The 14,843-nt window shown below is 34.8% G+C and overlaps 1 protein-coding gene across 1 annotated transcript in view; it reads right to left on the bottom strand.

Moving 5' to 3' along the window:
- Positions 1-14,843, bottom strand: part of KIAA1549 (KIAA1549 ortholog) — a 161,804-nt gene that overhangs the window by 38,450 nt on the left and 108,511 nt on the right. The window contains exons 11-15 of the mRNA XM_051963238.1: positions 13,143-13,339; positions 10,508-10,623; positions 6,230-6,435; positions 3,400-3,623; positions 2,175-2,319 (exon numbers count right to left, since the gene is read on the bottom strand). Of these exons, the coding sequence (XP_051819198.1) occupies positions 2,175-2,319; positions 3,400-3,623; positions 6,230-6,435; positions 10,508-10,623; positions 13,143-13,339 (888 nt within the window). The remainder of the gene's footprint in view (positions 1-2,174; positions 2,320-3,399; positions 3,624-6,229; positions 6,436-10,507; positions 10,624-13,142; positions 13,340-14,843) is intronic.

The following is a 14,843-nucleotide window of genomic DNA, read 5'->3' as shown; positions in this document are numbered from 1 at the left end:
AAAAAAAGAAGAAGAAGAAGAAGAAGTAATCATAAGGGTAGATTATCCATTACCAGCCCAATTAATCAAAGAAGGCCAAGATATATCAATTGATCAATCAAAAATAAATTATATATGATCCTTAATAAATCCTTGAGAGGATCACAAAGGCTTTGGGTTGTTGGACAGACAGATGATGTAATATAGTAAATTTTCAGACTAGTAGAAATATATACTGGAGGAGGAAGAAATGTATAATACCTGCAAGTAGCAATATAACTCTTAGTAACAAGCTGAAAGAAGGAAGTAGGATGATTCCAAAGAAAATAGATGATTTAGTAGGCAGACTAAGAAAGGCAAGGAATAAAGTTAAACTCAAAATAGGTATTATTCAACTACAAGATAAAGGTGAGTTCTTGGTAGAAAATCAGGTCTTGGTAATGAAGCTGTGTGAAAGTGTATGAAATGAAGTTTCCTTAGAGATTCACACAAGGAAACATTCCTAAATGCGGTCACCACAGCTGACCTGATGATGACTAGATTGTTACTTAAGAGAACAAAGTTCAGCTTCCTCATAGCAGAACAGAAGAAGCTTTTGGATCAAATTTCTTCCTTTGGATCTTGGAATCATAATAGCAGGAAAGAAACTGTGCTCCTAAAGACAAATGTCTATTTCTCCTCATTGAAAATAGAAAACAACCTCCCCTCTAGGGTACAAATAATATTTCTGGAGAGAAAAAGAAGGGGTAAAGAGAAAGAAAAGTTATAGTCCAGTTTATATGAAATTCAGAAATCACCCAAGAGAGGAATCTAGGATGAGTTCTAAATTGTATTGGGGGGGGGGGGGAAGAGAAGGAGGGGAAGGTTGTGTGGTAATTGGTCCACAACTATTGTGTCCAGTGTCCTGAGGCAGAATTTGTTGAGATCCTCCTGTCTCCAGAGTCCATGCTACCTACTTGCCTTTTCAGATGGAGTGTTTTAATTTGGGGGCCTCTTCTGAGCAAAGGGAAATTTGTGATGAGTAATCAATGTGTCTTCATTTCCCAGGGAAATAAGAAGAGGAATGCCAGTCATGAATGACTTGATAATTTAAATCTTGAAAGCAAATTGGTTCAGCTATAAAATAATTTTAATTATGGGAAAGTTCTATTTGGATTATGGCTCTTCTAGAACAGAAATGGATGCATTCAAAAAATGGATCTTATATTCTCGCTACTAGAAGGCATGTCAAAGAGGACTGTATTCTATCTCTACATCAGAGTTCTTCAATGGAAATCAAGAGTCAAAAAACCTTTCAAATATTAAAAGATATCATGAGAAGTAATAGATGGTAGGGACAAGTTCTTCCATCTATAGTTTATAATCTGCTGTAGTTAATTTAAAGTAGAGAGAAAAAGCCATCTAATTTGTAAGCCCTCCAACTCTTAGAGTTGGACTCAGGCCACAAAGGAAAGTAACATCATCAGTAGCTGTGTCAAACATATGTTGAGATACAAAAAATTGAATAATGGATTAAATTTAGCAAGCCTTGAGGGAGGAAAGTGGGAAGGAAGCTGGCATTCTTAAGTGGCCATGATTAAATTAAATTTAAGGCCAGTATCAATAAGATTCTTAAAACTTTTAAGTAAAGAATATAATCTAAATGCTTCAACTTTTATATCTAATGGCTCCTAAGAATCTAAGTGACCTTTTTTTTGAGACTATAAGGGTTAAGTGGCTTGTTCAGGATCACATAGCTACTAAGTTCTAAAGCTAGATTTGAACTCAGGTTTAAAAAAAAAAAGGAATTTAAATTCTACCATTTCTTATTTGATGATGTCCAAGAGTTCTTACCTCTCCACAGATAATAATTTTATAAGTGTAATAACAATATAATGTTATAATAATTGGAATTTTTGTGATAAGAACTAAAAATTCCTAACTATGGGAATGTAAAGAAAGTACATGGGTGGGGGGAAGACATGAAAGACAAAAAGAAAACATAGTATTTTTTTTAAAGATAAACCCACTGGAATGTAACTGTGCATAAATAGACTATCCCACTGAAAGAAGTATCTTTCTCTGCTTACAGCAGATACTACATTATCATTACTTTATTTCTCCCTCTGCTCGACTTCAATGCATTTCCCCTAGTACCCAAGAAGATATCCCCAAACAATATATCTTTAAAAGACAAAATTACACATTGTGCATACAATATAGGCAGAATTATTGACTCCTGGTGGCCTTTTATAGGTGCCATCACTGTCTGTCGTGATCAGTCTATCTTTCTCAGCATCAGTTGGGCTCCCATTGATTTGGTGCTTCCGGCGCTGCTTCGGAGAACGCTTTGCACGGGAACTGTCAGAGGAAAAAAAGAAATTAGACTTTGATGAATGGTGTGATGGAGAGAGCTTGAATAAGGATGCTAAAAATGGGAAGAGAGAGAAAGAGATCACATAACTCAGTGATGGAAGAGATTAATCTGAGATATTTCAAAGAAAGATTAGCAGCATGTGGTCATGAGGAAAGAGATGATTCAAAGAAGACTTCAAAGTTGTTCATTGTTAGTAACTTAGCAAATAATAATATACCAACACCTAGAGGCAAGGAAGTAGAGAAGAGAGAGAAGTGATTTTGGCAAGATGAGGAAGATGAGGTTTATAGTTTTGGATGGTTGTTTTTTAAAAATTCTTATTGTTCAGTCATATTTCAATCATGTACAACTCTTTATGATCCCATTTGGAGTTTTCTTGGCAAAGAAACTGGAGTGGTTTGTCATTTCCTTCTCCAACTCATTTTACAGATGAGGAAACTGAGGCAAACAGGGTGAAATTATTTGCTCGAGGTCATATGGTCACAGATGCTAAAAAGCTAAAAAGGAAGACTAAGAAGTCTTCCTAACCCTAGGCTGGGTACCCTATCCACTGTGCCACTTAATGTATCCCTTTTAAGAATAATATCCTTTTATTATTTTCATAACACTTTGTATTCAACATTTCCAGTGTGAAAAATAAAAATATTGTTTGCAGATTAGAATCCTATTTGAAGTTGCTTCTTCTCTGTAAAGAGGCAATTCCTATATAATTTTATTTAAATTCAAGATATCCCATTTTCTGTTAGAATTACAAAAAGAGTTTGTTGATATAAAAATGTCTAAGAAGAGAATTTCTAAATAAGGCATCATCTAGAATAATAGTATTGTGATCCAACTCTAGACTTTTTTTTAAAAGCAAATTATGAGTTGGAGAGAAGTATTATCTTTACAGAAAGATTTAAAATGGGCAGAGTACTAGCAATAACAAAGCTAGACATTCAAGAAAATTGGATTCTAGCTCTGTTTCTGGTTTGGGGAAACATTGATAAGAACCAGAAAAGATCTTATCTCAGCTTTCACTATTGGATTTTCTGAGTTACCTCTTGAACCCTCCCCAATCATACCTTTTCCTTGGCTCTATGAACACAGTAGGCACACTGGCAGCAGGGTCCAAGATCTTGTCAATCTGCATCTGAGCCCTGCGATATACTCGATGCCGTTCTTTGGTGTCTCCCACTGACAGGTCATCAACCACAGGGAAATCATAATGTCCTCTGCGCTTGGCTCGGAGACGAATCTTGTTTCGGTGGTGTTCGATCTCTGATTTATGCCGAAGGGCAGTCTGAATCTTTTTTTTTTTTTAAGCAAGGATTGGGGGGTGGGGGGGGAGAGAAGGGAAGGAAATACAAGAGAATTAATGTCCCTAATAAGCTTTCTGTAAGTTGTCCTCAGGATGTACACAATTTCAACAATTTGATATATCTTTCTATCTTTGGAAAATCCTGTAGTAGAAAGGAATGAGTGATGAATTAAGAACCAAGAGGCATGAGAACTAATTCCAGTTCTGCCAATAACTTTCCTTATTTACATCATCTGACCTCCATGGGCCACAGTTTCCTAACTAGAAATGCAAAACATACTCTAGTGAGCTTTACTTATACCATTATTTTATTTTATAGAAATTCCTCTTCCCCTGCTCCCGCCTGTGGAAACTGTTTAACATAGCAGTTGGACTTAAAGATCATATTTGGTAGCTTCCAGGAGGGATTTACTGTCCCTAAAATGAAGAGACTGAACTTTTAAAACTCTAAGTTCTGAAATATGATTCCTATTTCCCCCTTGTATCTAAAATGTGCTGTTCATACGTTGTTTACTATCTGATTTCATGATATTTATTCACTGGTAAAATAAAGCTCTAACAGACAAATAGTTCGAAGTCCAACATTAAGTATCCTCTTTACAAAAGCTGTATTATCACATAAAAGAATAAAATATTTTACTAATAATCAAATCAAAGGAAAATACCCAAACCATAAAAAATTGACTAGGAACTTTTTTTTTGAAGTATGAATTTATCTGCTCTCCAAGAAATGCAACAACACGAAAGGAAAATATAGCAACTAGAAAAAATATCTTAAGTGAGCAAAAACATTTTTCTATCCAATGCATTTTATGTAATTGCATGACTAAAAATGAAAGCATAGATTTTTTTCAGGCAAGTTTGGCTGCTTGCTAATAATTTCTATCAAACTATGTTTCAAAAGGCTGCCATCTCCCCAGCCCCAATCATTATCCCCCCACTGCTTCTTATTCCATTGTTAGATAGCTTTAAAGGGCAAAAAATGTTTTTGTTCGTTACTTCTGAACATCAAAGAAGCAGCACAATCTGGTGGATGAGGAGTTGGTCTTAGGGCAGAAAGAATTTGAATCAAGTCCTACTTTTGACATATATGTACATGATTCTAGGTAGACTTTCAGTGCCCCAAAGCGACTCTTAACAAGCATAAGCTGGAAAGAAAGTGCCAAGCTTCGCTGGGATGGGATAGGTTGAATTTCTCTCTCTGTCCTGAGATCGCATGCCTCTTAATGTAGCCCAAGATGGCCTTAGCTTTTGTTGACTACCATAGTCCACTGTTTACATCTACCATTACTATGATCTTTTTAACCTGGAGCATCCCTCTAAATACCAGTTTTTGAATCTCTCCTGGACCTGCTCCTGACTTCTGGACTTGGTCTTCATTCAAACAGTTCATAGATGAAGGGAGATCTGTTACAAATGGAGCATTTCAACTAGAACTAGGAAGAAAGAAGGCCAACAGTGATAGAAATGAGAATTTGCAAAGAGAAAAGGGATTTCTGTATAGCCTTCTAAACGATATGGGTTAGTAGCATTGGGGACTAGAAGCAAAGCTAGAAGGATTTATTAGCCAGGAACCAGGAAAATATAAAATATGCAGAAGCTCATAAAATAAATTAGCTCCTAGGTTCTAACTCTCCAAAGGATACATGATGAACGGTTTTCTAGAACTAGTTTGTACTCTCTAGTACCACATTTAGACATAGAAAATCCCACCTGCAAGCTACCAAATTTGGTAAGTCCAGCTGCTACGTTCCATAATTCCTAGGGCAGGAGAAGGGGAGGAGGAATTTCTATAAAATAATGTTATAATTAAAGCTCAGAATAGTTAGTCAGTAGAGTATATTTTGCAGTGTTAGCTTCCTAATATTCCTTCATTTTTGAGCAATGACATAACTACATGTAATATATGAATATGCAAATAACAACAGCATGGATAAATGAAATAACATGTAAAGCACTTAATAAACAATAAAGGCAGCTAACATTATAAATAAAGAGTGTTCAACCTGGAGTCAGCAAGTTGTTGCTGTTTGTTGTTCAATCATTTTTCAGTTGTGTCTCACTCTTCAAAACTTCATTGGAATTTTCTTGACAGAGATACTGGAATGATTTGCCATTTATTTCTCTAGTTTATTTTACAGAAAAGAAAACTGAGGCTAATAAGGATAAGTGACTTACGCAGAGTCACACAGATACCAAATATCTGACATCAGATTGAGCTCAGGGAGATGACTATTCCTGACTTTGGGAATATTGGCATTCTATCCATTCCAACACTTAGCTGTCCTTTGCACCAGAAAATCCTGAGTTTAAACCTACCATCAGACATTTACTAGGTATGTGATCCCAAGCAAGTCACTTAACTGCAGTCTGCCTCAATTTCCTTATTTTGTAAAATGATGATGATAATAACAGCAGCTACTTCCCATGGTTGTTGTGAGGATAAAATGAGATAATATTTGTAAAAAGCTTTACAAACTTTAAAGTGTTCTATAAATGCTAGCCAACTTTTATGACTAGAATATAAAGGAGATATTTTTATAGCATATATACATATATATACACACATATATATATTTAAAGAATATAAATACCTCTTTGTTGATTTTGTTGGTTTCTGCCACTCGGTCAGCTAGTACTGAGTGCTGAACTGGAGGTGTTGTGATTGGCTGCATAGCAATTAACTGGATCTTATTCGGGACCCGTCTGCTTGCTTCTGAAGTGCGAGATATCCGATCCACATGTTCAAAGATTGATGCTGATGAAGGCTGTTCATTTCCAGTACTGGTGAGTGGTGGTCCTAAAAACCAAGAAAAACAACATCAACAAAAACCTACAAGCAAAAGGAGCTTATTTTAACAAAAGAGGGAACAGAATATGAGTGACTCAATGTCTATGATGGAGCCTGATGAGATTAATTTGCTAGATCAGATCACTTGGCAACTGGTTTGAAGGCCTGCAGGAAGGATGTCCCTATTCCCTTTTTCTTACAGATGATACAATGCTTGATATATAATGTACCAAGGAAGATCTATCCAAGATCACAGAACTAGTGAGCAAGCAGTCAGGTTGAGATTCAAACTCAGATCTTCTGAATCCCAAGTCCTATGCTCTTGTCATGATACCATTCATGTTGCTTATACATTTTTCTTTTGCTTAATTATTAAAGCTTTTTATTTTCAAAACATATACATAGATAATTTTCGACATTCACCCTTGCAAAACTTTGTGTTTCAAATTTTTTTTTCCTCCTTCCCTTTTCCCACTCCCTCCCCAAGATGGCAAGTAATCCAATATAATTTAAACAAGTACAATTCTTCTATACATATTTCCACAATTGTTGTGCTGCATAAGAAAAATCAAAAAGGAAAAAAAAATGAGAAAACCAAAAAGCAAGCAAATAAGAACAAAAAGAATGAAAATACTACATTGTGATCCACATTCAGTCCCCACAGTCCTCTCTCTGGGTGCAGATGGCTCTCTCCATCATAAGACCTTTGGAACCAGCCTCACTAAGAGCCAAGTCCATCAGAATTGATCATCGTATAGTCTTATTGTTGCCATGTATAATGATCTCCTGGTTCTGCTCATTTCACTCAGCATCAGTTCATGTAAATCTATCCAGTCCTTTCTGAAATCATCCTGCTGCTCATTTCTTGAATATTCCATAACATTCATCTACAATAATTTATTCAGCCATTCTCCAACTGATGAGAACATTCAGTTTCTAATTTCTAGCCACTACAAAAAGGGCTGCCACAAACATTTTTGCACATGTGGGTCCCTTTCCCTCCTTTATGATCTCTTTGGAATACAAACCCAGTAGAAACACTGCTGGATCTAAGGGTGTACACAGTTTGATAGCCCTTTGAGCATAGTTCCAAATTGCTCTCCAGAATGATTGAATCAGTTCACAACTCTACCACATGTTGCTTACACATTAAAAAAGTGTTTTAAAAATGTATTTCATTGAGCAGAACCAGGAGATCATTATACACTTTGACAACAATATTGTATGAGGATGTATTCTGATGGAAGTGGATTTCTTTGACAAAGAGACCTAACTGAGTTTCAATTGATAAATGATGGACAGAAGCAGCTACACCCAAAAAAAGAACACTGGGAAACGAATGTGAACTATCTGCATTTTTGTTTTTCTTCCCGGGTTATTTTTACCTTCTGAATCCTATTCTCCCTGTGCAACAAGAGAACTGTTCAGTTCTGCAAACATATATTGTATCTAGGATATACTGCAACATATCTAACATATATAGGACTGCTTGCCATCTAGGGGAGGGGGTGGAGGGAGGAAGGGGAAAAATCGGAACAGAAACGAGTGCAAGGGATAATGTTGTAAAAAAAATTACCCTGGCATGGATTCTGTCAATATAAAGTTATTATAAAATAAAATAAAATATTTAAAAAAAAGAAAAAAGAAAAAAAAAGTATTTCATTAAGTACTTCCCTATTACTTTTTCCTAATTACTTGTAAAAAGTTTTAACAATCAGTTTTTAAAATTTGAATTTCATGATGCTAAGTGAAGTGAACAGAACCAGAAGATTATTTGATATGCCAACAGCAAAATTATACAGTGACATGGCTCTTTTCAACAATGAGATGATTCAGGCAAGTTCTAAGGGTCTTAGATGAAGGATGAAGAGAGCTATTGACACCCAGAGAGATGACTGTGAGAACTAAGTGTGGATCACAACATAGCATTTTCACTCTTTTTGTTGTTGTTTGTTTGCATTTTGTTTTCTTTCTCATTTTTTTCCTTTTTGATCTGATTTTTCTTGTGCAACATAATTGTGGAAATATGATAGAAGAATTGCATATGTTTCCATCTAGGGGAGGAAGTAGGGGGAAGGGAAGGAAAAAATTTGGAACACAAGGTTTTGCAAGAGTGAATGTTGAAAATTTATCTATATGTATGTTTTGAAAATAAAAAGCTTTAATTAAGAAAAGAATACCTGTAGCAGAAAGAGACTCTCTATGTAAAGATAAATACAATGCAAAACAATTTGAAAAGAGAGAGAACACCAGGGGCTTCACTGATCAACTAAAGCCACACTTTTTATTTTAAAAATTTTGAGTTTCATATGCTCTCTTTCCCTCCCTCTTTTCCTCCCTTCTTAAGAAGGTAATTGATATTGAGTCTACACTTTTTAAAAGACTGAACTTAGTTTTTCATTGGTGTGGGGAGTTTTTGGTGAGGAACTTTCCCTACCAACAGAAGCTGGGATTTTCCCTTCGATGCTAGACATTGATGTCTAGATGTCTAAGATGCTAGCATCTTAGAGAATGTTGCCTGGAGCACAAAGAAAATAACTGATTTGCCTAAGTCAGCATGTATCAGAGGTGGGACTCAAATCTGTGTCTTCCTGACTCTAAAACTGTCTGTTCACTATCCCACATTATTTTTCTTTATTAAACCACCACTATATTTCATATCATATACTACCTTTTCTACCAGAGAAAAGTTCACAATTACACATTAATTCTTCTAGGTTAAATATTGCCTTCTCAAGGAAAAAACTTTAAAAAGAAAATATCCCTAGGAAAGATATAGAAAAACCTATGGATGCAGTTTTGTTTTCATTTTCAAGGTTCCTTTTTTTGGTTGGATTTTCTGTGTATTTGTTTTCTTAAAATATAGACATACAGAAGAAAAAGTTTATCCCATGTAAGAGTCCTGAAACAAATTCTAAGTTTCTGGGTTATTTATTGGGTAATTTGAAGTAACTTGAAAAAAATAACTTCTATAGTAGCTTTTAGCTTTGAGAGGAAATGACAGACTTGACCACCTATTGAGAGACTGGAGATGAATATATATATATATATATATATATGTCTTAGCTTTAATCTTTCTTACTTTTCTGTTGATTATGCAGAAGAAAAAAGCAACAGAGGACCACTTTCCTCCTACAAGAAAGAACTTCACAGGTTGTAAAAAATATTCCAGGGTTAATTAGGAAAATCAAAAAGAAACTTAACATCTTTTTGCAGATAGCCAAAGGTTTTTGACACTGTGCTTCCATAAAGAAGAGGCTGACCAAGAACAGCAAAACAGCCAAAAGTACGAGCAGCCAGTAAAAAATGAAGGCACAAGGTCCAAGGTTTAATGATTGAAAAATAAGGGAAAATTGTTTTGTTTGTTTTTAAAAGTCAGATTTTTATGTGTAATAAATAATTATCTGATACTGATCACATAAAAATCAAATTAAAAATGTTCTTTCACAAATGTTTTAGCTATCAGAGAAAAAATGGTAATTTGACTTTTAAAATTACTAAATCAAAGAAAACAGTGTTGTTGTTTTTTTTAAATCTGCACTTGCACAGGGATCTGAGGCTGACTAGGGAACCCTGGAGATTTTTAAGAATAAGGATACTATTTATCTTTGAATGCAGTTTCACATAAATCCTATCTTAGTTCTGGAATATGGCCATGTCATCCCTATGATTCTACTACATTAGATAAAATGTACTTCATGATAAAATGAAAGTTAGTGGGTTAATTTTTAAAAACAATGGACTTTTAAAATATTCCCAGGATAGACCCTTACATAGAAAATAGCCGATGAATATATTTATTGTGATGATGGTAATTCACTGTGAAGAAACTAAGCAAATAATAGAAGTTTTATTTCACAAATCAAATAATTTTAAGTTCTAGAACTTGAAATACTTTGAAATGCTGTCTTTTTGGAATCCTAATATTATTACTAACAATTCTCTAATACTACTATCAAGGATCAAATAAAATAATGTTTGTAAAGCATTCTGCAAACTGAGGAGTGGTATACATAAATAAATAGCTAATATTATTGTTGTTATTGTTATTATTGATTCTAAGGCCAAAATAGGAACACACCACTTGAAGGCGCTCTTCTTGCTTTGCCCTCATTGACAACGACTGATGGCTTTTCCACAGCTTCTCTTTCACTAGACTCTTCACTGACAGTAGAGTCAGCATCTGAGGGTGAGATTCTGTAAAAACAAGGCAAATCATAAAAAAAAAAAAATAAAAAAAAAAAAGGTTACACATTGGTTGATATGTGCAAAATAGAATTTAAAAAACTCAGCATGTTCAGGCAGAGTCATAATTATTGTAAGAAAAGACTTTTCTGTTGGAGTGCATTAATGACCACTTTAATAACTATATAGACATTACTCATCATTGTGAGATTACTTGGTACCATACACTTGCTTGGTTAAACTAACATTTTGGACTGATATAGCACACCGCACTATTCAGCTAATTGCACCCTGGCAAGTCCTGGAATGCAAACTGCCGGAGTAGAAGCTACAATATTGTACCACCTGGCATACTACCAGTTATTGAGCCCAAGCTCTGGATATGGGTCAGGCCAAAGTAGCCCTAGAAATTCTTATCTACTGCTGAATTACCTGATCTGGAAGGCCAGGTAAATCTTGGGAATCATTCTAAAGATCTAGTTCTATTGCGGGGCAAAAAAAACAAGTCACTTCCAGACCACCCAGAATCAAATCAGCCTCCCCTGGCTCTTTCAGACCATTAGGGTTAGCCTGAGTTTACCCTGGACTGGCTCCTTATTCAATATCTGCATGACTAAAATAATGCTGATTGCCAAGGGAAAATTTAGATCTTTGTGAGCAAAGCCGAAATAACTGAATTCTTAATGTATACCAAAGCAGGCAAAAATCTGAGTTAGTCATTGCCTCTAGAACCATGAGTTCCCTGGTGTTTGCTGCAATAAAAAGTGCCAGGACATCGTGATATCTCCAAGGGATTCTGGAATGCTACATGAACTAATTTTTTGGAATGCTAATTTTATTTATTCTTCTAAATTCAATTTTATTTTCAGTTACAAATCCTTTCCCAACCCTTTCCCTTTCCCCATTGGAAAGGCAAGAAAAACAAGACTCATTACAAATATGTATTCAAAACAAAATTCCACATTAGCCAAAAAAAAAAAAAAACCTCAAGAAAATTAAAGTAAGAGAAGAAAATATGCTTTAGTTCACATTTTTGATTTCAGCATGTATCTGAATGTATGTAGAAAGAATGCTTTTTCATTAATTTTTTTGAATTTGTGCTTGATCATCGTGTTGGTCAGAAGTACTAAATCTTTCAGAGTTGATTATTTTTCCAATGATGTAGTCATTATATAAGTTGTTCTGGTTCTTCTCACTTCACTTTGCATCAGATTACATGTCTTCCCAAGTTTCTCTTAAACCATCCCCTTCATAATTTCTTAAGCACAATGGTATTTGAACACATTCATATATCATAATTTGTTACATAAGCTATTGAGCATATGTGGCTAGGTGCTAAAGATGACAACTATCAGAGAAAAAACAAACTTTGCATTTGAAATTTAAAATTCCATCAGCTTATTAAATAATTCTTAATTTATCTTTAACTCTTAAATATGTAAGCAACTAATGTCATTTAATCCTTTTTAAAATCATATTCTGACTTTGATTAAAATCTCAAAACTAGATCTGAATCCACTGAAAAAATTTTTTGATAACCTAAAAGTAAAAATGCATCATTTTGTCACCCTAGGTTAATTCCAAATTCTCCATCTCTGCCATTTAAAACAGATCAATCAACCAGGCCCTGTGTTTGAGCCAAGATTTCCAAAGTCCAAAGTGCTGTGATTCACATGCAGGAAGAAAAGAGGTATAAAGTATACACTAAGAGCAGTATGTAACTGTCAGTTATTTTTATTGTTATCTTTATTATTATTATCAATCCAGATCTAAATATAAATAGAATGCTTCACCTTCCAACTTAAAATGTTGTCGCTAGAGAGCCAACTATTTATTGCTCCTTATCAAGGAAGTCAAATGGAAGGAAGTGACTTTTAGGGATGAGTTAATCTGCCTGCAACATTCTGATGGTTTTATCCATTGATGAGGGGGAGAAAGGTAGTTTTTAGGGGAAGCAAGAAATCTCCATGAAATGGCATTGGCAAAGGAGAAGCAAAAGCATTTTGGAAAAAGAAGAGTAAAGAGGAAATAAGGTAACTGTAACCTACGGCAAGATGGTAAAGCCCAAATGAGCAACTGGTATAGTTTTTTTCCTGGCATGCTTCTCAGAATTGGTCAACCCCTGAGCTAGATACTTACTTGACCAATAAATATCCAAACTGTTCCAGATATCTGAGATATTATTAAACACTTTCACTAAAGAAGAGCAAAAGGATTAAATGACATTAGTTGCTTACATATTTAAGAGTTAAAGGATAAATTAAGAATTATTTAATAAGCTGATGGAATTTTAAATTTCAAGGCTACAACAGTCTTTTGGGCAGTCTGTTATAATAATAAATTTTTAAAAAAATATTTTACATTATAGTGAGACCTTGAACAACTATAACAATCAATTGATAGCATCATTTTGCCTTCCTTCATATACATATTCAGGGAGGTAAGTGTCATTGGCTCACTAATTTTAACAAATTTAAGAGTAAATTTTTCTGCAGCATACAAAGTAGTACACATTAATGCCCAATAATAACCTTCCTCTGTGACGGATGTTCTTTGAAGAGATCTTTGACTTAGGGCTTGGCACATCTCCATTTTCGGAGGGAGTGGTATTATCCTTTACTGGTCCTGGCAGCGGTGCTGGCTCATGAATAATCAATATATCATCTTTATTGTGTTGACCCAGATGCTGCTTAGCAAAATCGAAACCCTTCACACTGGGGATCTGAAGCTATTAACAAAGGAAAAAAACAGGTAAAAGAAAATAGTCAGTTTGTAATATAAAAAGTTAAGTACAAAAAAGAAGGATGTCTACTGGAAAAAAAATCCCACCAAATTTTACTTCCATTCCTAATAAAAGGATTAAATATCTACTCACCCACACATGATATTGTGTGGATACACAAATCCAAACTTTCAAGGAATTTACAATTTTGTAAAAGATAATAACAGGATAATAGATTTAAAGCAGGAAGAAACACCTTGGGGGCCTCCAACTCCTTCATTTTACAGATGAGTAAACAGAGTTAGAAGTTAAATGACTTTCTTAGAATCAGTTACTGAGATTCCAAGATAAGATTTTTAATCCAACTCTGCCCATCTGCAGAGAAACCAACATGGAAAGCTAAGTCTCAATATCAGAATTAAATAATAATATAAGTTTGAGTGCTGGAGTTTTTTTTTTTTTTTTTTTATTTTGAGGCAGAGTTAAGTGACTTGTCCAAGGTCACATAGCTAGTGTGTTTCTGAGGCTAAATCTGAACTCAGTTCCTCCTGACTCCAGTGTTGGTGTTCTATTATTAGACCATTTAGGTACCCAGTGATATTATAATTTCAGAATACAAAAGATATCATGAAATATGTGATTGATTGCTAATCCAAGTGATATGAATAAGTGGTATTCACTCAGAAAAGTTGGCTATAAACTAGATTAGCTTAAGAAGGCTTACTGGAGACATCGGGACTAGGGAACATCCCCAAGGGTAGCAAGGTATTTGCCAAACAGAAAAGGAAGGAAAAGGGCATTCTAGGCAAGAGAAATATAGGAGAAAAGATAGAATCAAGAAAATATAAGTCATCCTGTTGGAAAGTACCAAGCTGGAGAAGTAGATTGGGCAGGCTAAGTAAGGAGTCTGGACTTTATTCTACAGGCAAAAAAACCAACATACTGAGAGCAATATTTAGTACATGAATCTGAAAGCAATATGGAGAACAGACTGGAGGAGAGAAAGTTAGGAGACAACTTAGGAAGCTACATGACTTTATTACCTGCCTATGAGGACATGTGATAATGACAATAGAAAGAGAAAACAATGGGTAGCAGAGAAACACATACTAAATGAAGAATCAACAAATGAAGGAAAGAGTAGAAATGAAAGATGGAGTCAATATTGTGCCATCTAGCTGCCCCCACTGTAATTTTCTGTCCCCATAACCATTCCCTAACTATCACTGCTCAATTTTCTTCTCCTTTGGAACATAAACTCCTTGAAGATAGGAACTATGTTTGCAGATCTTAGCATAATGCCTGGCACAAAATAAATGCTTAATAAATGCTTTTTCTTTATTCGTTAACTCAGAAGGATCACTTTTTATGATGACTATTACAAACTATAAATGTCCATTCTTTGTCTACTAAAGTCTGTCAAAACTTAAATATTCTATGGGAAATCACTTTCCTTACCTCCACGTCCTATTACATATTTTGCTAGTTTCTTCGGGGATTTTTGGCCCTT

Source organism: Antechinus flavipes, chromosome 5 (genome assembly GCF_016432865.1).
Source record: "Antechinus flavipes isolate AdamAnt ecotype Samford, QLD, Australia chromosome 5, AdamAnt_v2, whole genome shotgun sequence".
Lineage (NCBI taxonomy): Eukaryota > Metazoa > Chordata > Mammalia > Dasyuromorphia > Dasyuridae > Antechinus > Antechinus flavipes.
Note: the sequence above shows the minus strand (reverse complement) of the source record. Positions and strands in the feature narration are given on the sequence as shown.